Source organism: Peromyscus eremicus, chromosome 10 (genome assembly GCF_949786415.1).
Source record: "Peromyscus eremicus chromosome 10, PerEre_H2_v1, whole genome shotgun sequence".
NCBI classification, from domain to species: Eukaryota; Metazoa; Chordata; class Mammalia; order Rodentia; family Cricetidae; genus Peromyscus; species Peromyscus eremicus.
In genome coordinates this window covers 90,832,679-90,858,341 of record NC_081426.1, presented here as the reverse complement: position 1 = coordinate 90,858,341, position 25,663 = coordinate 90,832,679, and the positions used below count along the sequence as shown (strand labels likewise).

Sequence of the window (25,663 nt, the reverse complement as noted above, 5' to 3'; positions counted from 1 at the left end):
AGGGAAATGTGTGGCTTCAACGCCACATGGCAGCTTTTCTGTCTCAGATCATTCTGCAGACCTCACCTAGTCCATGGCTTCTCCACCACTCTGCAACGCTTTCTTAACGCCAGCACAGCTTGTCTGAATTCCTATTGGACCACAGAATAAAAATCTTTTAAGAACTCTCAACATCATATGTTCCTAGAAACATCAAGAATTTGTGTAACTGCTTGGAGCATTTGTTTTCATTGCAGAAAGGTGGAGACAGCCCAGGTTGCTTAGCTGATAAAGCACATACCAGTGTCAGATACACTTGAAGTCTTCCAGCTAAGCATGCCCTTAAAATCAGCCACTTACAGTCTAAGGCAAGTAACTGCCTTGGAGTGACCTGTAGAGGGCAGTGTTGATGTGTATTCTGTACTGCATTCCACACTGCCACAACCCAGGCATGAGAAGAAATGGGGGGGGGGGTGTCTAAGAGTTCAATTATGTTTTTAAGGATACCTGATTTATTACTCTTATTTTAAAGTATCTTATAATATATTACAACACTATTCTTCAGCCAAACTCCCTGTTCACTTACTCCAGTACCATGTGTATAGGCTGCTCTATTCTGACAATTCTTTAAAACACTAAAACTTTTTCTGTTTTGAACTCCAGCTCAACCCCAGGCTACTGTGAGGTCATGCCATAGCAGGTTCTTCTTTCTCGTGTGCTGTGTCCTTGGTGCTTCGCTTTGCTCAGTATGAGCACAAAAAGGAGCTGCCAAGACCGTCTCACCAACAAGGGCGTTTGTGTAATTAGATCCATTGTCCTTGGAAATATTTTAATATTGCTGTGTTTGGAAACCAAAGTGAACCTCAAACTGACGTTAAGACATAACAAAAATCAAAGAGCTCAAGTTGCTCTAGGCATTTCTTTGAAAGTAGAAAACCAGTTTCCAGTGCTGAGCGGGATGGATTTAAATGAAGGGAAGCCAGAGCTTCACCACGGCCATTCGTACCCACCGGCAAAGAGGGGCAGCCTTGATCTGCTCACATAGAAACAAGAGTCCTGAAGACTTGCACTTCTATGTTCTCATGAAAACAGCCCAGACGACCTGCGTGCCCTCCCAGTGCAGGCTGCTTCAGGGCCAGAGAGACAGAACAGCTTCACCACTCCACAGTCTATTAGGAGGTTAGGGCATAAGATGAACATTTTAAAGAACAGAATTTTATAATGGAGAAGAAAAGCAGTCAAAACAACAAATATCAAAAGGACAAATGAATCTCTTGAAATTGGGTGACTCAGGAACTGGTTGGTGGGCCTGCAGGATGGAGAACGGAAAATGGAGAGTGTGGGGCTGCGTAACACAGATTAATATCTGAATCACTAAAGGGAAACTTGGCAAAACGGGTGTTCTAGGCCAGCGTGTCTATTCCTGGAAACTGGGCACCTGGCTGCTAACTCCCTCTTTGCCCACTTGAGCAAAATGCACAGTCAAAAACCAACAGCACTAACATCACTGCTCCCACCCCTTAAACCACCCTGGAAAATCTTCAAGCCTACAGCGGAACGAAACAAAACACACAAAGACACCCTAGGGCTGGGCTTGCGTGCTAACGTGCCTTTTACATGTGATCATGTCCATTTGTCAGCTTGTCTCAGTCTCCAAGGGAAGGGTCTGGGTTTGGGAAAGCCAGTACCAGAGTATCAAACCTTCAACCCAGCTAGGCATTGGATTAACCTGTGGAGTTGGTGGGAAGTGTCCTTCTAAAAGACCCATTGGGGATACTCTTTCACAGAGCATTTCCTACAGGTTTCACACTTACATTGGTGGTCTGTGGACAGTTAGATCATCGTTCAGTTATAACAGCAACGACTATGTTTCATTTACTTCTCATGTTTTCCATACCATGTAGTTTGCAAACAGGTACCTAATAAATACTTGAATTTTTAAGCCTCCCCCTTTTCCTCCTTTTACTGGAAACTGACATACTCTTATTGATTGTGACAACTATTTTACTGACCAAAGTGCCTTGTTTTAAGTTCACATCCACATTTAAACACTGTGCAAACTTAATGGTGGAAAATACTGAGGCTAGATGAAGGGCCAAGACGTTTCTAAGAGGAGTGGCATATTTTGAGTTGTCTGCTTGTTGAATGGGAACCTTTGCATATGGTATTCTGCACCAGTGAGCTGATTCCTCTACTTACTTTTATACTTACGAAGAACTTTCTGAATTAAAAGCTTATAGTGGAATGCATGGAAAAAATATGTATCTTGAAAGATGCAGCCAGTGATAGAAAGACTCGTGGAACCACTGGAGCTAGAATTACACACACACACACACACACACACACACACACACACACACACCTTTTATTATGAGTTGTTCTGATGGTCAGTTGATCAAGAATGTCAATGACACAAATAACTGTTGTGGTTTGCTTCTAACAACATAGGGCTGTGAGAAAAGTCAGCCAGTTAGCTTCTCAGTTTCAAATAATTCATCCCCTCTCTTTCTTTCTCAACAGTAGAGTGTCATTCAATAACAAATATGTATTCTCGTTGAATTTGGGTTCTGGGAGTATTATTTTTATTGTTTATGTGACTTATCTCTTGCCAATTTCATGCACAGACAAGGATGTGGCTGAAGTGAAAAGTAGAGGTCTAAAAACTCATATATCCAAGAGTCATGAAATTTGAAGCCAAACCAATAGCCATCCCAAGTCACATAAGCTAGCACCTTGGCTCTCCAGGATGGAAGTTTGATGTCAAATATCTTTGAATTGTGGAATTATAAGTGAAACACTGTGGACTCACACAAAATGAAAAGGATTTTTCAAGTGAAAAAATGGTTTCTGTGTTTTCCATGAATCTTTGGGTAGGGCTGAAACCTGATCATCAGAATGAACACAGTGGAACCACTGGAGGGGATGGACTCACAAATGAATGGATTCCTTAAAGAATATGTTTTTTAATATTAAAGATGAGAATCACCTACAGGACAACAACACCTTGGTAGCTCTTAGAATCAATGATAACTGGGTTGGGATCTGGGTTGCTGGAAATACCCCAGAAGTTTATCAGTTAAAGATTTCACCTTCAAGATCACACTGCTGTGTTGAGCTAGATGGAAAGTTGTGACATTTCTAAGACATTTGATGATTGGTAAATTAAGTTGATATAAGGTCATCTTCACTCAGGTTTGCTGTTTCCTTGGATACACACAGGATGAAGGGATGGAGTGGCTGTCAGTCAGCTCTTGTGCCACCTGTAGGCAGCCTCAGTTTACCTATGTGACTGTGGCAAGCAGAACAAGATGGACAGCTAGGACTCTAGGGTAGTGAAAATGCTTCTTTCTCTATGTTTTGTTTCTTTAACCATTAATTTTTGAAATAAAACTTTGAACAACTCATTTACTTATATTTATGGATATAGTATTTCCCTTGCATGTGCGTCTATGCACCATGCATCTACAGTGCCCATGAAGGCCAGAAGAGGACAACTGATTTCTTGGGATTGGAGTTACAGATGGTTGTGAGCTGCCAGGCGGGTGCTGGGAGTACAATCTGGGTCCTCTGGAGAGCAATCAGGTGTCCTTCACCGCCGAGCCACCTTTCCAGCTTTTGACCATTTCAAATAGTTTATTTGAAGTCATTTAAATTTTCCTCTCAGTTTCATGTCCCAGGTTCCACCTTTCTATTCTTCTAAATACCTTATTAGCAGAGATATGCTCCTGGGCTGTGGAGTGGTTCACTTCCTGGGTGGCCATATACAGCAACTTACAATGCCATCTGCCTTTTGTTCCAATTGTTCCTTGATGAACCTAAATTTCCAAACCATCTATCATTGCTTAGGGATTCACAGCCTCTCATTTTAATTGGTGTGTGGGGTTCCCCAACCGTGCATTGAATCTTTACATAGGCAGCAATTACTCATGACTATGGCTCCAGGGATCATCTCAGCCATGGGGTTTGCAACATTTTATTAATTCAGGTGTCCTGTGGAAAATTTCATGTACTCTTTACCATAAATATCTATATATCAACAAGTTTAAGCAACATGCTAAAAGCCACCAAGGTGACTATTTGTTCATAAGTGATGTGCAAAATAGTAAGGACATATAGCAAAATTAAAACACCATTTTCCCTCTAAGTAAAGCACAAGACGGCCTACAGCCATAACACCCTGAGGGCACCTGATCTCCTCTGAGCTCAGAGGCAAGACAAGGTCATACCTGGTTAGTAGTGGGATGGGAGAAATGTATAAACTATCAAGCAATATGAAAAGAACTGGAAACAACTCATTATAAAGACAACTTAACCAGACAACACCACATACTCCAGGATCACACAGATCAGGGCTTACCCTTGTAACAGAGATGCAGCTTGATCATTCTTATCCCACCTCAGTGTCTATAGCTGAAAATTGGAACTAATCAGAGAATGAACCCAAATGGCATTATTGTGAAAATTTGTCTAATGCCTTATTTCATCTTGTAGAACCTAATAAATTATTTCAATTTGCATGCATATCTATTCTTATGTCACTATGTATCCAAGTGCCTACCATATGCATATATATGTTTTATTCCATTTGCTACGTGTTATTTAGCCGATTCAAATATCCTGTTCCACTCAGCCACCAAGCTGAATCAATCTTGCGCTTGGGTGAATGGACAGGTTAAAAGAATCAGTATTTCTTGTCTTTATTTCTACATTTCTATTCTTTTCACTCTTTCCCAGTTTCCAGGGTGTGGGGTAATGAAGGGACATCATCAATATCTCAGTTCAACAAACATTTCTATTTTCCAGTAGAAAGTATACCCTTGGTCAGCCCTAGCATCTGCCTCTAAAGTTGAGGACAGTGGCTCACTCTGCACCCTAACAACCAAGTCCTGCCAAATAGTGGCAGATGGCATCTCCCCACAGATGCCTACAAGTCACATGATCACCAAGCAAATGTTCTGGCTCCATTAGGGCAGATCTATTCCAGCCGTTGACTTTTCAGTTCCTCCTCAACTTTGGCAAACTGAATACAGATTCTGGATCATTGTCACATTTTTTCATGACCCTTTCATTGGAAACGCGTTTTTAAAGAGCAGACTTCTTCTTTTTTATTTAGTTTTGGTCTTTAACTTCATCATCAAGTGATAGAAGGGAATTGTAGTTTCGTAAAATCATTCACCAAAATATCACGAGACAGACAAGCAAATTCTGTTTCTATCTCATCTACTGGCCAGATACCCATCGTTTCTTTCCAAGGGGAGAAAAAAACAGCCACATCCAAGTGGGAAGGAATCCTCTCTTCCCTCACCAGATGCACAGCAGCTGATTTGCTGCCTAGTGTTCTTGTTCATTTTCAAGCCACACACATCCAGATGCATGGAACTAGCCTGAATCTAGAACATTAAAAAGGCATTGTCCTAAAAGAGCATATAAAATCTTAATGATATTGATCTCTACCATGGACTTTAACATACCTTTTAAAATGAGAAGAAAGGCCTGGCTTGGGATGTAGGCCAATGGGAGTGTATGTCTAGAATGTGAAAGGCCCAGGGTTTGATTCCCTACATGAGCCACAGAATCAGACAGAGAAAGTCACAAAGACATTGTGAGAGTTTTTGATATTTTGTTTTATTTTTTGAGACAGGGTCCCATGCAGTCGGGGCTGGCCTCAAAACTACTGCATGGCAGAGTCAGACCTTGAACTCCATAGTCTCTTGCTTCCTACCAAGCTTTGGGGTTCTAAGTGTATGCCATCATGCTTGGCTGGATTGAAGGTGATTTTTCTGGCTTTTATCCATCTGTCTTTACTTCTGAGTCAAGAAGACCTCAGCACAGATTTTTCTCTAAAACTCATACCCAGTTTTTCCTCAACAAAACCATGACAATAATGACCATAATTGTCACACCATCACAATATACCAAGAGTGTTATAATTACTGACATGTCATAAAATTCTTCTATCTGAAAAATCTTGCACCATTTGGAGAGTCAAAAGCAAGCCATTGTGACGGGAAGACACCAGCAAGGGCAGCAACAGGAGTGGACATGTTCTGGAGGACTTTGAGCTTTGACATGGAGCTAGGTGTGAAAATTAAGACAGAGAGTATGGAAGAATGCGTAAGCAGGAATTTGGGGATGCATATGCTGGTCATGAAAACTTCCCTAGCACAGCTCTTCTGTAAACTGAACAAAATCAACTTCTGAACAAACAAGGATTTCCATTTTCATAGACCTTCTAAATTTTTTGGTTTTAATTTCAGATTTAAACTGCAATCGTCAAAGGTCACCCATGTCTAGAATATAAGACTGGAAACAATAATAGAAATCATTTAAGCACTCATGAACATATTCTTTAAGTGAATTTAAATCTACAATCTGAGTAATACAAAAGAAGCAGTGACTATGGTTGTTGGTTATCTCCCTTGGTTATTAAAAATACATATAATGGCCGGTGGTGGTGTCGCACGCCTTTAATCCCAGCACTTGGGAAGAAGAGGCAGGCGGATCTCTGTGAGTTCGAGGCCAGCCTGGGCTACAGAGTGAGTTCCAGGAAAGGCACAAAGCTACACAGAGAAACCCTGTCTTGAAAAAATCAAAAAACAAAAAAAAAAAAAAAAAAAACAAAACAAAAGACATATAACACAGTATACACTTTGCATGAATACATAAAACTTACTAGTCCTTGAAAGGCAAGAGCTCTCATCTGTCCCAGGTTGCAGAAGTCTTTACAATGGCAAAACACACATCCTTTACTTCACTTTAGCCACATCTAAAACTATAGACATTTACCCATGCTGAGGAGTTTGACCTCTACTATTTTTGTTGTGTATTTGTGCTCTAGATAATAATGTGACAGTTGTCCAGAAATGCCAGAAGGCTTTCTCATTGGTGTCTTCTGTTTTTCTGTAATTAAACAGTGGGCACTAAATTTGGAACTTTTTCAAGCAAGTTGCCCTTTCAAAAGTACACAGTATGGCTCATATCACAAAAGGGACATGTTTACATCTTGATGAGATGTGCAGAAAAAAACTCTACACTCCTATTTGATTTTGTTATTTGCAGTTAAAGATAAAACCTTATTTTATCAAATGACTCTTAAAAAATATTCTTCAATATTTATTTGGCCAAGGACTCCTAGAGATTTGTTTGGCTCAAAGGGTACAGTTCCTGACTTCAGTGATACATCATGCTTCGGGAGCCTCAGCCTGGCTTGACACACAGGTTATCCACACAGTCATCGGTCTCTAACAGAAACCAAGCTGTGAGTGTGAGTCATCCTTCTTCCCTCCATCGTGAACCCTCTCCACTGACCCTTCCGGTATAATTTCTTTGCACTGCTGGCAGATACCAAGAGTCTAATCTCTTCTACGTTCTCGCATAAAGGAACCTGGAGATGAGGGAGGATTTGTAAATGCTATGGCTATCAGAATACATAAAAGGTCTAGGGGTCACCTAGTTGCTATATTATCATCTCCTTGCTGCTCCAAGTAATTTCCTGTGACGGATGGTGGCATTTTCAGCTATGATCAATATCCCAAGCCACACTGTCCCTGGCTCCTGGCTTGTAACTGAGTCTCTGGTCACTAGACTGAACACAGAGTCAGACTCCTGCCTGAGGTTCCCATGCATAACTGCTTCAGCAGCCACAGTCTCATCGGAAACGTCCATGAGGCCCTTGAGGCTTTGTGTCCTAGATAGGGCATGAAGTGGCACCGCCAGTGCCATGAAGTGCAGAAGGAGCCAATTCTCTTTACAGGAGGCACCAAGTAAATGCACTAGGGGTCAACAGGTGGGCAATGGACCGAGCAGGGCAGATAGGCTTACCACCAGGTACCAGTTCATCCTGAGTGTGGAGAGCAGTCATCTTGTGGCTCAGGGATGGATTTTAAGCCCATAAGAAAGGAAATGGAGTCTGACAAGAGAAACTCATTTTTAAACATCAGAATAGAAATCATCTCACTTCTTTCCCACTAAGTGCTGTCACATCAATTGATTCTTCACACGTTTACAGATGGAAAATGGCAGGAAGACATTAGGAACACTCACTCCTGGATTTCAGGACTTTAGAAATGGCTAGGGCTGCTTTCCTTGAGGTAAGTAGAAGCAGAGGTAGAAAGGGGCTCCTGGGATTCACTCACAGAGATCCCCATCCTCATTTGGATGACAGTGGATTACAGGCAGTCATACACTCCACCTTGCCCAGGAAGAACCCCAACTTTGCTATCTGCTCATTCTAATAGTGCCAGAGACCTCCAAAATGGGCTTTGTCAGAGTTTATCAAAATGTTTTGGGGGAAGACTACTTCTACTAGATGTTCATTCAGACGGAGAACAACAGTTCTATAAGGACACGGACTTGGCTTATAGTGTCTGTTTCACAGCTGATTCATTTTCTTTATTTCTGAATCGAGTCCTCGCCATGTTCTCCAGCCTCTTGGAATCTTCCTGTCTTGGTTTCCTAATTGCAGGCATGTGCCACCATGCCCAGTTCTTCACATACATGAGTCTAACCATATGTTTGCTGAAACAAACATTAGGCCTGACTTGAATTGCCAAGATACTATAGTACTTGGGGCTTCTGATTATCTACCCACAGTATACCATTTACTAATTTTATTCTGTGTCTTCTCCCTTCTTTTCCTTACTTTTTTCTTTCCTTCCTTTGTCTAATAAGTATTTATTAAATAACATCATCAGGTAGTTTGCTATGCTAGAAACATGATGATAAGCAAATTGTCTTCCAAGTTCTCATGGAACTTAGCACTCTTGTCAGAAAGACACAAAAAGCGCAGACCTTCAAAATGGGTTGAGACATACTGGAAGGCTTGGTTAGGCATACATATCTTAAAGAAGCACAGATGAGGCCTGGCAAAGATGGTTCAGTGATTAAGAGCACTTGCTGCTCTTATGAGGACTGGAGTTTAGTTCACAGAACCCACATTGGCCAGCTTACAACCACCTGTAGCTCCAGTCCCAATGCTATCATCCAGCCTCCACAGGCACCCTCAGATACATGCACATACACAGACTTGGACACGGACAAACTTACATACACATAAGTAATAAAATATATAAGAAGTACAGTTGAGGTCCCGCCAGGGAGATAAGCTCAAGCTGGTCTTCCCCACTTAGACTGGGAAGCAGCTGGTCTAGAGTGAAGACAAGGCATACACAAAGGCTGCATACACACGCAGAGCATGGATGCCTGACAAGCTGGAAGCCTCCTGTGAGTACAGATGTGAGAGCCAAGGAGAAGAGTGAAATATGCCAGAGATAGTTTATGCAGGGGCTTTCTAGTCTGACTTAAAAAACATTAGATTTATGTATGAGTGTTTTCCCTGGTGCTCATGAGGGCCCAAAGAGAGTACCGGACCCCTGGAGCCCAAGTTACAGATGGTTGTGAGCCATGATGTGGGTGTCAGGAACCTAATCTGAACCTCAGCTAGAGCAGCAAGTGCTCTTACCTGCCGAGCTGTCTCTCCAGCCAGTTTTGTTTTGTTTTTTTTTTCTTTTTTTCAAATAGGAGGGGGAGATCATATTTGAATATAAAACTTCACTTTGCATATGAGAACTCTCTCTGCTTTTCATATAAACCTGAAACAGTCTAAAAGTAAAGGCTTATAAAAACAGCACTGAGAGTATTTGTCTATGTCTATACTTCCAGCTGCAGGGAGGCTGAGGCAGAGGTATCTTGAACTCAAGGCCAGACTTCCTAGTTAGGCCAAGTCTAAAAAAATCTCAATCTGTCGATAGTGTGTAGGATAAACAGAGCATTTCAGTTGTTAAGGACAAAAAGGAGTGGGCACCAAATTGAAAGGGTCGTCTGTCACAATAAAGATGAGAGAGAAGCTAAGCAAGTGGACAGAGACTCATGGGACTAACACACAAAGATCACCATCCTCATTTGAGTGGCACTGGCTTGCAGACATTCACATGCACTGTCTCATCTGATAATTCCATTTTGTAACGTTCACTGATGTCATACACAAACACTCACAGGAAGGTGTGGTGTCCTTGAAGTCAATGGGAGGGAAGAATATGAACTGAGAATTAGGGAGTTATCAGCTACGCCAAGCAATCGCAATGGACAGATCTTATTAGAACCAAAACAATAATTGCACCCAGAAAAATTAGCTCGAACCAGTGACATTAATAAGACAGAGCCTTCTTAGGAAGCTGAAATGGATTGCAGCACCGGCATGCATTGTAGAAGGGTGTAAAGGATGCTTGTTGCAAAAAGAAAGCTAAGTTGATGGTTCCTGAGAGAAGCATGGTCGAGAGATGACGGCTCAGCATTTAATCAGAGGTATTACTGAATGTAGCTTTAAAATTTAAGATGTGTGAGATTAATTTGCTTTTCAATAGAATTGCTTATGAGAGTAATGTAGCATAGAAGGCAGAGCTACATAAAAAGGAACAAGACATCAATAGAGCATAGTTCCTGAAAAGAGGATTGAATGGACTTCAAAGTTAGAAGGGGGAGTGGACCAGGAAGAGAAAGGGCAGCTTTTCAGTTTAACAGGGAGAAAGGAGATAAAGTAGGAAATACACGGAGTTTTGTCTATTCAGTTCCAGGAAGTTTGAGGAATACACATAAAATTAAGTGGGTTATACAGTTATGTGGGAGTCGAAAACAAAACACACAATGAATAAACTATTGAAATAATAATTGATTTGCCTCCGTGAAATGAGGTATTTATCTTTCAATCAAAGAACCCATTATGACAAATCCCAGCCAACAGATCAGCGTCAAACAGCCTCTAAGCACGACTTAGTCATTATCCCCCTATGATTCCTGTAAGTAAGTGACACACTGGGAAAATGACTCACGAGGAAGACACTGTGATTGGTGTTGAAGAAATGAGCCCTCCATCATGTCATGCCCCTGCACTAATTGTTTCCCAGAGCCCTAACTGCCTGTCTTGAAGCTTCCTGCTCTTCAGCGTCTCGGTGACGTGCAGGTAATTCACAGAAGAAGGCTGAGGCTGCTGGGTGAGAAGGGAAAGTTCTCGGTAGTTTGCTTGTCCCTGACTAGACATATAGCACAGTGGTGTTCAAGGTGCTGTGTAGCACCTGAAAAAAGAATTTGTTCCCAAACAAAACCAGTCTTGCTTAAACAGGAGGAAAAGATCAAAACAACAAGAATACTACAGCTAGTTGTCTGGTCTACTTCTTGTAGGCAGAATGTTAAAAAATAGAACAAAAAACTTAAACAAATTTAAATCTGAGGTCATTTTTCAGGAAAGAGCAAGTACGTATCTAAGACAGGCTTTTTACTACAGGCCCCAGCCATTCCCATGGCATGTTCTTGGTGCTTCTGGCCTCCACGGTCTTTATGGGAGGAGCAGTCGGGTTCTGAGCTGCAGCCTGACACACATATGTCAAGGTCTGGGTTTAACAGATGGAGGGTCTGTTGAAGGGCACTTGGCCCTCATCTCCCCTTTTGGCATGGGTGGGGTATTCTGGTATGGCCTGAGATATGTTTCCTGCAAATACACACTGAATTTAAGAACTCTGAAGTTTCTAAATTTGAAAATAGGGTCTTTAAAGAGGTCACTAAGTTGAATGGGTCAGTGTGGGTTGATGTCACCCCAATGCATCTGGAGTCTTCATGAGAAGAAATCAAGACACTGAAAGGCACAGAAACAGGGTCCTGTGAAGACACGATGAGGCAGAGCTGGTGGCCGTACAATCCAAGGAAAGACCCCGCAGAAGGGACGGCCCAGTCAGCACTTTGACGTTGGGTTCTGACTTCTGGAAAACACAGTTCTCTTGTTTTGAGCTCAGCTTACATTACCTAGTTCTGAGAACATTAGGAGGGTAACAAATGTTCTGCAGACTATTCACCCTCTCGTCACAGACGCACAGGGCTGCGCTAGAACCTCTGCCCCTCTAGTTGGAGCTCACAGGAAGAGCTTTGGGATGGAATCAAGCCAAGGTCGCCCCCTGATAACAGTCCGGGGACTCCCCTGCAAAGGTCTGCTGGTCACAGTCAGCTGATACTATTTGAATATAACATAGAAATCTAAACTTAGGCTTATTGTTCCTGTCTTTCATGAGCACATACCTGTATGCTTCTTTTACAAAATTAGCTGAATGCTATAGCCTGTTGCCTGCTGTCTTTCAGGGGCTCCTCTAGCTGGCCCTATAAAAAGGGGAGCCAAAAACCCTGTACACCCTGCAGTCTAGGGATAAAACACACACCAGAGTTGACAGCACTTCCTTGGTACCACCCTTTCTTATTTGGGACACCCATAGTCTCGCTTCCGGTCTTTTTACATTGGGCAGTATTTTCTCAGCCTGAAGTTCTTAACCCATAGTTATCAAATCAAAATCCAGTAGTACTTTTAAATTCCAGCTGCAGACTTCCTGCCTCTGGGAAGTCCTTACTGCCCTTTCACATCCTAAGTCCCTGCCAAATTTAGGGTCCAGTGCAATACTATTTAGTCTCTATGCCAGGACTTACGCACGGTGCCACATGACCTTTTGTCCTAGGAGCATGGTACTTCTTAAGTTTCCATCTCCCTCAGTTTCTGGGGGAGGGATTCATCACTGATGCTGTTGATGTAGAACACTCGGTCTTCACTCTTTTTCCCATACTGGCTTCCAGGGAGCCTGGGTAGCTGTCCTAACACAAATAACTCCTCATTTTCTTCCTTTGTTAACTCTCCTGGTAGGTGAAGCTCAATTTGCTTTCTCTAGCCATATCCATTTCAGGCAAACTTAGGGATGAAGTAAAGTTTAAAATAGTCACAGTTCTTGCAAATCCTTGGTGGATTTACCCGCAGCTGCCAATTGTCTTATTTACGGTTCAGGGATTTTGAGAGGAAGGACCACACTTTGTTGGATGCACAAGACCTCTCAAGACTCCCAGTGAATCACGCCCTTGACCTTTCCAGGACTGGTGTCATGGGGCTTGGATGATGGGTGGATCCAGTGGTTTGCCAGTCTCCTTCAGCTCATTCTCCCATACTCCTCAGCAGCTGTTTGCCGCACACTCATTTCTTCTCAAATATTTATTTCCTGAGAAGTATGTTTTCTCTAAATTACCGGCTGCTCTCTCTACCAGCCATCAACTCACTCAAACCTGATTTGTTTTCCAGCTAAGCCCCTTTAAGATGCACCTCCACAGGAGAAAACCACCCCAGAAATCCATTCACAGGAACGGCCCTGATATTTATTTGTGTCTTTCACTGTCTGTTTTCTCAGCCTCATTCGATTACAAAGTTCATTTCAATTACCGGATGAAAGAGGCAGGTAAGCACCAACAGCCTGAGAACGCATAATTAAAACCACGCCACTAAGAACAATGAGCGAGGAAAATACAATTATTCAGGCAAATAACTCATTAACAAAAAGCTTCTCTCACCAAGGCAATAAAAGACACGGTTGGCTTTAGTGTTAGTGATGGACTGAATGGTGAGGCCAGAGGGACTAGATTTTGAAGAGAAAGGAGTATGAGAAGCTAATGAGTTTCTTGAGTCCCCAGTGTCCCAAGGCTGTGGGAAAAGCAGCCTTGATCCAGTTCAAAAACACAGACCTGAGAGGTCCTAATCTTAACTAGCCCAGTACAGTTATTCCATCAGATAAAACCGAGGTCACATTTGCTCATTAAACCAGCAGACATACATTGATTGTTTACTATATGATGGCACTCTACTAAACATTGGGGACAGCAGACATGGTCTCTCTTCTCAATAACTTCCAAGAAGAGAAGACAAAATAAAAACTTCAGCAAATGTGAATATGGGGACAGAAGTTAGAGTTTATCTTGATTCTGACTTTTCAGTATTTACTTAGTTCCTTCTTGCTGTCCTCAGTGTTCTAGCTCTTAGCTATTTGGTCTCAGGATCTAGAGAATATACCTCTCTATGTTCTTACTGGTGGCAGAAGGCTGTGGCACATGCTGGCTTGTGGGCTCAGATGGGTGTGAAGCCACAGTGTTAGCACTGAGAATATGAGTATGCACCGCTGATTGTCAGTGATATGGACCACATCACGTTAAATAAACCACTGCATGTAAAGCCTGGCATATATCATTACCCAAGACCCAACATGTATATACAAGTGCATTTAATTTCAGCAAACAATAAATATCAATATGACTGATGTGTTCCTCAGGCCTTAAAGGCATCTCAGTGGGGCAAAGGGTAGACAGGGGCAGGTTGATGACCAGTAGAGAATGAGATCAATTGCTCAGAAGAGAAATTTGTTAAATTTGTTTGATTTGTTCCTATTTTTCTACTGATTTTTTTTTTTTTTTTTGAAACAGGGTTTCCATGTGCAGTTTTGGTGCCTGTCCTGGATCTCATTCTGTAGACCAGGCTGGCCTCGAACTCACAGAGATATGCCTGGCTCTGCCTCCTGAGTGCTGGGATTAAAGGCGTGTAGCACCACCGCCTAGCTGATTTGTCCATATTTTATGAGAGGTACTGAGCACTGTAAGATACTGATGTATATGCAAAAGCAAATGTTCAGATGATGTTCCAAGCTTATTTAGCCTTGGGAATGCTTCCAGATCAGAACACGCATGAATCACCCTGACTTGGGTGGACTGAAGGAAGGATGGGAATGCTTCTAATCATGTCCAGTCCACTTTTAACAACAGTCATCGTTTAAAAGTCACACAAATTTTAGCTCTGGTCAGAAGGTGCAGTTCTGGGGGAGCTGGATCAAGGCTGAGACAAACTCAGTCTGGTCCCTGATATTTTCAGCTTTATCATGGTGTTTTAATATCTTATTCAGAGATGGTCCTTCTAAATAAAAGTGCTGACGGTCTCCTTCCCAACCATGACTGACTCAGTGCAATGCTGGGCCCGACAGGCTGTCTCGGAGGTCTAATCCCAGTGCTGGTGGCAACAGTGAAGACTTCTATTAGTGTCTTCATTCTGCTTTTTATAGCTTTGCTTTTTTGTTTTTTATCTGGCACAGGGATCAGAAAGCTGTGGCCATGGGCCAAATCTGGCCCACTATCTATATTTCACATTTTTAAGTGGCTGGAGCAGGAATCACAAGAGAAATAACAGTTCTTTTCTTAATTAAATTATTTATTAATTTTTTTGGGTTGGTTTAAGATAATGTCTCACATTGTAGCCCAGGCTGGCCTAAAATAGCACATGGCACAGTCAGGCTAGCCTCAAACTAATAGTAACTAATGTGTGATTGTGTGTGTGTATGCTCATGTGGGAAGGGGTTGCATATGAACATGTGTACACATCCAAATGAAGGACAGAGGTTAACTTTGCATATCACTTCTCAGGAGAACTGTCTCCCTAATTATTTATTTTTTTTAATTTAATTTAATTTTATTTTTTTTGGTTTTTCGAGACAGGGTTTCTCTGTGTAGCTTTGTGCCTTTCCTGGAACTCACTTGGTAGCCCAGGCTGGCCTCGAACTCACAGAGATCTGCCTGGCTCTCCCGAGTGCTGGGATTAAAGGTGTGCACCACCACCGCCCGGCTTCCCTAATTATTTTTATACAGCATTTCTTAGAGTGGTGAATTTGCCAGTAGGCCAGGCTGGCTAGCCAGGGGCCAGGGTCTTCCTCCCCCAGTCTTCCCAGCACTGCGATTACAAGCATACCACCATGCTCTGCTTTGTCTGAGGTGCTTGGGTCTTAAGGCTCATCAGCAAGTACTTTCCCAACTGAGATATCTTCTCAACCATCTCTTTTTGTTTTCTTTTAAGACACGGTTTCACTGTAGTCTGGACTGGCCTGGGGTTCACTGTGTGTCACAAAGTGGTCTCAAACTTAGGGCGAACTCCCTACCTTAGCATTCTGAGCATGGGATGGGATAACAGTTACTGACACATATATTACCTTAAGCCACATTTCAGAGCTGATAAAAAGAGTTGTACTTGGCCCTGGCCAGCCACACTCACTGGCTTGTGTCATTCCAGCAGAATAGAGTAGTGGGGGCAAAAACACTATGTGGTGAAAAGCTTGCAATCTTAACTCTCTGGTTCTTTCAAGAAAGTGCTCACCGATCCCCATCTAGCTCACACTGATGGGGAGTGGACCAGCCTGCACACAGTGTAAAAACTTGCTCCCCACGGACTTATCTCCTGAGTGGCCACGTGCTCACATCGTTCACAGGTTCACAAAAGCTATAAATGCTTGCTGGTTCAAATGACACAAGAAAGAATGCCAAAGCATGAAGAAAAAAAAAAAAAAAACAACCAAACATCTAAAACATCCTCTTTGTGCCATTCAAAAAGCCTCTTTCAAAGTCACACTTTAAGGTATTTTATGTAGGAAGAGAACTGGGAAGCAAAACAAAATCTCCAAACTCGTTCTAAAGAAAAGAATGCAGAGTAGCTGCATGCTGAGTCAAATGATGTATTGACTTCATGTTCCAAGCACTTGCGTATATACAGCTTTCATAGCGTAAGCAACTCCTACTCCAGCTCTCTAGATGGTCTGCATACCCCACAGAGGACTGCAGGGCTGCCTACAGACCTGGGCAGACAGAGATTGTCACCCCCGCTGTTGAGTGGCAAATACAGCTGCATGGATTTAGCATAGCTCTGAAATAAAAGGGGGGAGTTTAAGACACAGCCACTATTGTACAAGCAGATGCCTTAGCAGCATAGTTAAACAAAAATCAAGACAATGGCCAAGTCTTACATTAAACCACTTATTGAAAGAATCCATGTGGTGCTGAAGAGATGGCTCAGTGGTTAAGCACATATAACTGTAACTCCAGCTCCTAAGGGTCTAATGACTTTTGTGTTCTCTGCAGGCACTGAATTCATGTATACAGACACACATAAATACACAAAATTAAAATTAAAACAAAATCTTTTTTAAGGTATCCCCATGTTTACATATAAAATATATGCCAAATACTGACTGACTTTTAGATTTTTATTTTATGTTTAATTATGTATATATGTGCATCTGTGTGTGGGCATGCGCATGTGTGTGTTGGGATACCTGTGGAAGCCAAAGGCATTGGATTCTCCTTGAGCTCGAATTACTGGCAATTGTGAGCCACCAAAAATGGGTGCTGGGAATCAAACTTGGGTCCTCTGGAAGAACAACAAAACTTCTTAGTCACTGATACACCTCTCCAGCCTGCGACTTACATTTGAAAATAATAGCAAGTTAATATATCAAATGGTATCATTTGTTCAACCCAGGAGTCACAAACACAGACATGACTGGTAAACTTTCATTGCCAATATTGTATAATTACCTTCCCGAACTAGAAAATTAGCCAAGTATTTTCTTTCCCAGAGACACCCATGAGTATCTGTCAAAACTATTTATTTCTCAGTTGGCTTGTAACATAACACAGCTGTACTGTCTGAGCAGATTCAAACTTCAATAAATAAAGACTTTTATAGACTCCAGACCTATGAAATGTTCTACCCAGGACACGTTCCCTTATAAATGTGTGACATAGATCCAAGGAGTTTCACCTTGTGGGATGAGAAGAACAATCAAATTGGAGAGCTAAAGTCTGATGGAGACCACTTCTTACACTAGGCAGTAACTAGCATCCATGGAGAGTTATCATGTTTATGTGAGCATCTTACAGAGCTAGGACAGGAAGTAGAGGGAACTGACATCTAAACACAGGAACAGGAATTGAAAGTTAAAGACAGTGATTAAAGTGGTTAACAAAAATCTCTGGTCCTGGATTTAAACCATTGTACTTCATCCATGTCCATGATTGAACGAGTCAAAAGAAAGCATGATTCTGCACATTTTTTTTGGTTAAAAAAAAAAAGGATCTGTAATACATTTATTCTATTTTCTGAATACCCATGTCTACTAGCTTTTCACTTAGCTCCTATGAAGTCCTGGAAAATAGTTAGAATGGATATATTATGGATATATTGTTATTAAAATATATATAATCTGTATGCTTGTGTGAGGGTGTTGGAAATAATTAGCATGGTGATGAAGAAAGGTGAAGTCAATGGTAATTTGTTCCCTTCTTGAAGGGTTTTAACTGGTTTCCAGGGAAGATGATCACATCAGACGGATCACATTGGCCTTTCTGTTCCTGGAACTATTTTGATTTTAACCGATTTCTAAGGAAGATGATCACCTCAGATGGATCACATTGGCCTTTCTGTTCCTGGAACCATTCTGTTTTTCATTCCTCATCCCACTTTGTTCTATATCCACCTCTTCTTTTCTCTCTTTGGACAAGGAAAGAGGTAAGACAACCTCTGACTTCCCAGTAGACTCTGGCAACTGGTCCCAGGTGGGGAGCTGAGAATCTGGAATGTCTTTGAGATCTATAATGGGTCTCTGTTTGGTTGAGGGACTGATTCCCAGCATGTGACTGGTATCACATATGTTTCTTGGTGGCTAGACAGTGGGCAATCTCTCTCTCTTTTTTTTTTTTTTTTTTTTTTGGTTTTTCGAGACAGGGTTTCTCTATGTAGTTTTGTGCCTCTCCTGGAACTCACTTGGTAGCCCAGGCTGGCCTCGAACTCACAGAGATCCGCCTGGCTCTGCCTCCCGAGTGCTGGGATTAAAGGCGTGTACCACCACTGCCCGGCTCTCTCTTTTTTTTTTAATAAATGTATTTATTTATTTTACATCCTGGCCTCAGTCTCCTCTCTATCCTCTCCTTCCAATCCTGCCCCCTACTTCCCCCAACTCCTCCCTTTCTATTGAGAAAAGGGCGGGCCTCCCATGGATATCAATAAAATGGCATATCCAGTTGCAGTAAGACTCAGAACCTCCCCTTGTATTAAAGCTGGGCAAGGCAACCCAATATGAGGAGTAGGGTATAGTCACTCTCTTACTCAGTGTGTACAGGGAGTGCATAAAGACCCTGAGAATAGCTCCCTTAGTGTTTATTCTCTGGGCTTCAGAGTCCAACAGTGCTCATGCTCATGGGGAGGACTGTCATTTCCTTGGTGACAGTTATTCCCATCTGGTAAGACCACTTCTGGTAAGCGTGTTTTCATTCTTCATTTGCTTGACACTACGTTGTGACCTTAGCAATGCTTGCAATGACAATGAGTCTGTAGGCATCTTCACCCAGTGTTCATTTTATGATACTTTTAAATGTGTAAAGAGTTTCAAATAAATTAAAATGCCTACTCTCACCTCAAGTACTCAGACTCTCAATCTTAATGGAGGAGCTGAAGAGAGATTCCTGTTTATCTATTTCAGTCCAAAGCAAGTAACTTCACATGCCTGTGCTCTGGAAAATATGGTCCAGATTCTAATATACTGCTGGCTCATTTTAAGTCCTCATAATTAAGTTTATACACATTTATAGTCTCCTGAAAGTTTGCCTGTAAATCAGTAACACACTCTCTTATCCTCACATACAGACCACCTCTCATGCAGGCAATTAGAAGAATATATGTACATATTTACAGATGCTAGTCAACGTATTTAGTGTTCTCTTGTCATGCTTGAACAAATTATCTTCCTATGCACCAATTTCTTCATGTATGTAATGGAGGTAATCATACTGCTTCCATCAATGACCTGGAGGGACTCACAGAAATGAGTCACGCAAAAGAAGCTAGGATGTTCTCCTGTGCATCAGGGAATCACTGTGCCTGGATTTATCTTTTTCTGCAATTGAGGAATAGTTAATCTTAGGAAATAAAAGCCAGATTCCGTGTCTAAGCAACCCTAAGGGGCATTCCATCTTCAGAGCTCCACAGACTCAGATACAACCTCAGCTGCAATGGCAGGCAGATAGTTCTGCCTGTCCCTGTCTCCTGCCCTTATCCCCTCAGATGAACCATCTCCAGAGAGCAGTCCCAGTAAGAGCCCTAATGTCACTCTCCATCTGGATGAGTTTCCCTGAAACTTGCTTTAAAATTATAGGTGGGACTATATTAAAATGTCTTCCATGTTATCTTAGAGTTGCCTTGGAGGCCTCTGGCTTGAAGAAAACAGTGCTGTTAAAGCTCCAGATTCTAAGTTGAAAGGACCAGTGGTGTTGAATGGAGCCCTGCCCATGGCTGACCGCTAATACTGCATGGAGCTGCATCTCTTCCAAGCTTATGGATAGAAACCATGTTAGAGATGGAGCCCTGCCTCTGGCTGGTCATTGATGCTGTATGGAGCTGCATCCCTTCCAAGCTTATGGATAGAAACCAAGTTAGAGATGGAGCCCTGCCTCTGGCTGGTCATTGAAGCTGTATGGAGCTGCATCCCTTCCAAGCTTATGGATAGAAACCAAGTTAGAGTTGGAGCCCTGCCTCTGGCTGGTCATTGATGCTGTATGGAGCTGCATCCCTTCCAAGCTCACTGGCAGAAATCAAATTAGAAATGGAGCCCCGCCATGGCTATTACAAGGCAGGACTAGGAAACTGGACATACTTCTCTCAGAGAATGGCTTCATGATAGGCACAAACTGTTGAGGGATAGGCAAGACTGTCTGCTGGCTATAGAAAAGCAGGAAGACTGGGGTAGAGAGATTGGCTTAGCAGTTAAGAACACTTGATACTCTTGCAGAGGACTTAGGTTTGATTCCCAGCACCTACATGGTATCCTACAACTGTTCTCACTATTCTCAATTCCAGTTCCAGAAGATCTATCACCTTCTTCTTCTTCCATCAATGGACACCAGGCATACACATGGCACACATAATACATGTAGACAAAGAACTCATCACATAAAATAAACACAATAAATCTCTCTCTCTCTCTCTTTTTTTTAGGAAGTCAGAAAGGTATAAGAGCATAGCTTGTGAACTTTTGAAATCTTCCTCCTCCTCCTGAGGTAAGGCCTCTCGCTGGAACCTGAAGCCGGAAAGTCACTGGCTAAGCCAGGTACTGAAGTTGATGCCTCTTGGAGAAAAGCACAAGATGTGGGAGCAGGGAAACCGCCGCCCGTGTTTCCCTCCCTTTTCAGGCCTGGGAACACAAATGTGCTGGTTGCTTAAATACTCAAAAAGAAAGCAGCTGGACATTAAGTCCTCTTGTATTCCATCCAAAAGGGCCATGTCCACAGTACGAGTGGCCTGCCATGTGAAGTGCACTGCCAATCCCACAGACATGAAAACCTTATGAATTCACCCCATGGAAGCATCAGCATTTGGAGAGGCACATAAAGACCTGGAGGTGTGAGGTGCTATATTCCAGTAACAGCATCTGTCGACCAGGATCCCTATGTCCAGAGACCAAGGCACAGCAGAAGGAGAAGGAAGCATGTCAGGATTTCCCCCACATTAGCCATCAGTCACAGAACCAGAGAAAAGGCCTCAGGGAGCAGCAACAGTTCAGCATGGCTGCAGAGGAACTGCAGTCTTCAGCAACATCACAGACACACGCAGCTGGATGCCTGGGGTGCTGAGCATTAAGGCTGTAGCCAGAGCAGGGAAGCTGCTGCTCCTGCCTGGATGGGCGCAGAGACCCCCCTTTTCCCTTTGGCCCTCTTTAGTCGAGTCTCCATCTCCCTTTACTCTTCCTGAGATTTTATCCTAAGAAAGTCAACGCATTATTCCTTCATTCACTATTCTGCTAACAAAACAAGGAAAACTCAACCCAAACACATTATAAGAAGCAAAGACCAGCTACATTTTCTCTCTTCAAGGATTTTACATTAAAGATCTGCCAACATTCTTTTCTCAATCACATTTCCCAAAAGCTTAGTACTTGGCCTTAAATGTTCACTCCAGTCTAAAATTTGGCACATCTGACCGTATTTTCTTCAAATTTGCCAATTTGGCGGACATTTTTTGAAAAGAACAAGTAGAGAAATTGGAAAAAAATTGAAGTGAGATGTTGTAAACCATGGCACTATTCAAAAGATAATTCATTTCAGGAATAATAAATCCATAAAAAAAACTCACACTAATTTAGAGTGGATTACTTTCCCAGTTATGTTTTTACAAGCTTAAAATCTGCATAGAAATATGATATACAAATGAATATAAATTAGTAACATACAAAGATGCAAGTCTCTCAATTCTGTTAAAAATTCCTTGTTTTTCTTACTATTTCCTAGTTTTTGGCATTTCAAACTAATGCAAAAACAAACAAAAACAGCAATCCCTATATAGGAATACATTATAAAGATGTATTTATACAGGAAGATGAACTGCTCTCACACACAAATCTGTATACATGCAGAGAGTGTTAGTGTAAATAGCGAAGAGCTGGCTGCAGTCTTTCCCTAGCGTTGCTGGAAATCACCATGAGCCAACAGGATTACAGGACTTAAGTGTCTTATATTCGTTCACACATCTTGGAGAGTTAGACTTTGACGTACATTGTCCATAGAGACAGGTGGGTTGGGTCTGTGTTCGTTATGTGTGGCATGTAGGGTGGGTTTCCCAGAGTGGCAACTGAGAACTCTCCAGGGAGAACCGATGTGGACTACAGATTGTTACAAATACATATATATGTTTGCATATATGACAGATGTGTCAGTACAAAGTGCCAATCACAGATTTTCAGTCCTTTCTTTCCCCGCCCAAATTTTCTGACTAATGAAAACATTCCACTGTAACCTCTCAAATGCCCATGTTAAAACATGATTGGAAAAACTAGAAAATATCATATTGTCGTTCTCATTTGGAAAGATAAAGCAAGTATCTTGTTGCTTGTAAATAATCCTAATTTTGAAAAAAAAATCCAGCATTAACTATGTTCATTTTGTTTTGTTTTGTTTTGTTTTTTGAGACAGGGTTCACTATGTAGCTTTGAAGCATGTCTTGGAATTTTCTCTGTAGACCAGGCTGGCCTTGAACTCACAGAGCTCCACCTGTCTCTGCCTCCCAAGTGCTGGGATTAAAGGTGTGTGTGCCACCACCGCCCGGCCAATCTCCATATTCTTATATTGAGTACATAGGTACTTGCCTGGAAATGTCATCCTGTCCCAAGGTCGCAGAAATACAGCCCCAGTTAATGAAATTAGTAACAAAGAGAGTTGACTTTCAGTGACGTGTATGTGCATCCAGGTTTCTTGTCATAGCACAATTGTCACAATTCTTTCCATGCTCTATAAAGATCACTCAGAACTATAAATCTTAACTCACAGCACTGATGGCTTAGATAGTAACATGTCTTGATGGAGCTGTGTGCACACTGTAGGTACTAGTATGAACATAGCAGCAAGACTCAATTCCCCGCACACTTTTTTACAAACCTCAGACTTCTTATCGCATAGTCTTAAGGATCTTAAATGTGTTGTATCACAGGCCCTATAGCATGTGTACTGTCTATAAGGCTCAGACACAGCATATTGGAAAATTCATCCACAGTGTCTTAGACCTGAAGACATGGCACTCTAACACAAGCTCAAGAATACCCACCTTATATCAGAGCCTTCTCTAAAAGCTTTCGTCTATGGGCAGCCTGTAGACTGACTGGGTAAGTAGACTCTTGACATTATTACTGGAGATAAAAAGCCAAAGCCATCCATTTAATACCATGCTGGTTTAAAAGCCAACAGGCCCTGGTGTGAGAGAATAAATAGGGAAAGAAACTTCCTCTACTGATACTTCAAAGCCTCTGCAACATCTGGAATCTGGTTCCACAAGGGGCATTCCTCTAAGAAGTAAGAACAAAAGGGGCTTTAAGAGGGCAAACAAGAGTCAGGTTTCTTACAATGTGTTCTCCCTGGGGGGAAACAAATAATGCGACACATCAGACTAACCTCTCTGCACTTCGACTGCATTAATTAACGTTTAGTCATGGATTCCATCTTGAGCCTGCTGAACTCAACGCTACAGCTGTTTTCATTGAGGGGGAAAATACGCTCTCACGTTTTAAATTGCCAGACCTTATAAATCTGGGAAAATGGGTTTGGTTGACTGCTTTTGTGCCAGCATTATTGATACAAATTACATATCACACACACAAATCAATTCACACCCACCCTACACTGCATGGAGATCAATATCAACATCACATCAACCAGGTTGTCCAGCGCCAACTCTATAAAAACCACATTCTTCACCTGCTTCTACTTTTATTAGGGGATAAGGAGACACCAAAGAACTGATCAAAGATGAGAGCTGTGGCTTTGGAGACGCAGTTCCGGGGCTATTATAAGATTTAAGTATGGATTAAATACACTAAAATGGTTGGGAGCTGATAGCCAAGGAAATGAACAGAGCAAAATGAACAGATGTTGCAGATATTGAGAACTCTTGATGACCTGGGAGACACGTCCGCAGTCCACAGGCCAAACATGTGTAAGTGGTTGGTTGGAAGCAAAATGGAGACACAGGACTGTAATAATTCTTGCTTTGGCATTGAGAGATTTTTTTAAATAGGAAAGACTTATTCAAAAAGTAGTTTTGCAAGGGAATTTATCAGATAATCCTCTGGGAAGAGAGTTTGACCAGAACTTGTGTCAAGATTCCATCATAAGATCCCTATGAAATTAGATTCACCTCACATAGTACTTTATAATACCATTTCATCAATTCCAGTCAAATCAAGAGTCTCATGGGCAGGTGAATCATCCTGTGGCCATGAGCATGTGCACGTGTGCACATTCATTTGTATCAATGTACAAAGGTGGCATCTGTTTGTGTACATGATAGCCAAAGTAAATGCTCGCATTCCCAATTAATACTTTCAGCTAGAACTGAAGGATATCAAAACTTGACATGTCTTCACTTTTCCCAACATAGAACAGAGATAATTTGATCAAAATAGAAAATTTATCTTACCTGGAACTACTTCAAAAAGGAATTTTCCTGGGTTCTCTTCATTGCATGGATGCTCAATGACTTTATTTCCCGGCAGAAAAATAGTACCCTGTAAATACAAATGCCCCAAACATCAGCATAAGGGCAAGTTCCACACAGCAGCAGAACTGACTATCCAAGTTGTGTCTGCAACCCAGTAAGTGGTCATGTTAATCAAACCCCCTCCTATTTATCATAATCAAATTCTATAAGCCATAATTACATTCATTTACTCTTAGTACATATTTTTTAATATCTCATGTGCATTGGACAACATTAACTTTGGGTTCATTTTAAGTATCAATTTATAAAGTGGATTGCATGCCAACAAATTTATTGAGCATTCTATCCACCCTATAATAGTCAACGGTTGGAATAATCTGGAGCAGTAGATATTTTTTTTCCGTTTTAGGGCTGTAAAAATTCAAGATGAAAGCATTGAAAAAAACTTAAGTCAAAGTTCAAATTAGCCTTTTCTTTTGCTATAGTTGGTTATGTGCCCTCTAGACTGGAAATTTAATACCAGTGCAATATTGTTGGGCGTTAGGTCACCTGGAGGCATAGAAGTCATGAGAATTCTTCAGAACCTAAGTGTATTAGTGGCCGTTATGAGATTAAGTGAGGTTGACATGTTATCTCTTGCTCTCTGTAGCGCTCTCCTTGCCTTCCACCATGGGGCAATGCTGAGAGGATGCTGGTTCCTTGCAGTTGGGCTTACAGCATCCAGGACTGAACCAACAAATTTCTTTCTGTTCATTATAGATTTCCCAGTCTCAGGCATTCTATTTCAGTAGCACAAAAGATGGACTGAGATGTTTTGATTATCCCTTCTTTCTGATTTTTCTCTCTTCAGTGGATCATTCCCACCAGTGTAGACATACATAAACATCTACTCTATTTTTAAAAGTTGCCCTTAATAACTCATCCCACATTACATCCTATTTTCTCTTTATCCAGCAGAAATTGCCTATACTGAATCATTTGTTCATATGGACCATTGTAGCCTTGTATTTTCACCTGTAGTTGAGGACACATGACTTTTTTAAGGTACAT

General features: G+C 41.7%; 1 protein-coding gene across 1 annotated transcript in view; it reads right to left on the bottom strand.

Moving 5' to 3' along the window:
- Arhgap24 (Rho GTPase activating protein 24) overlaps positions 1–25,663 on the bottom strand; it is a 338,234-nt gene that overhangs the window by 201,468 nt on the left and 111,103 nt on the right. The window contains exon 2 of the mRNA XM_059274817.1: positions 24,593–24,680. Within this exon, the coding sequence (XP_059130800.1) occupies positions 24,593–24,680 (88 nt within the window). The remainder of the gene's footprint in view (positions 1–24,592; positions 24,681–25,663) is intronic.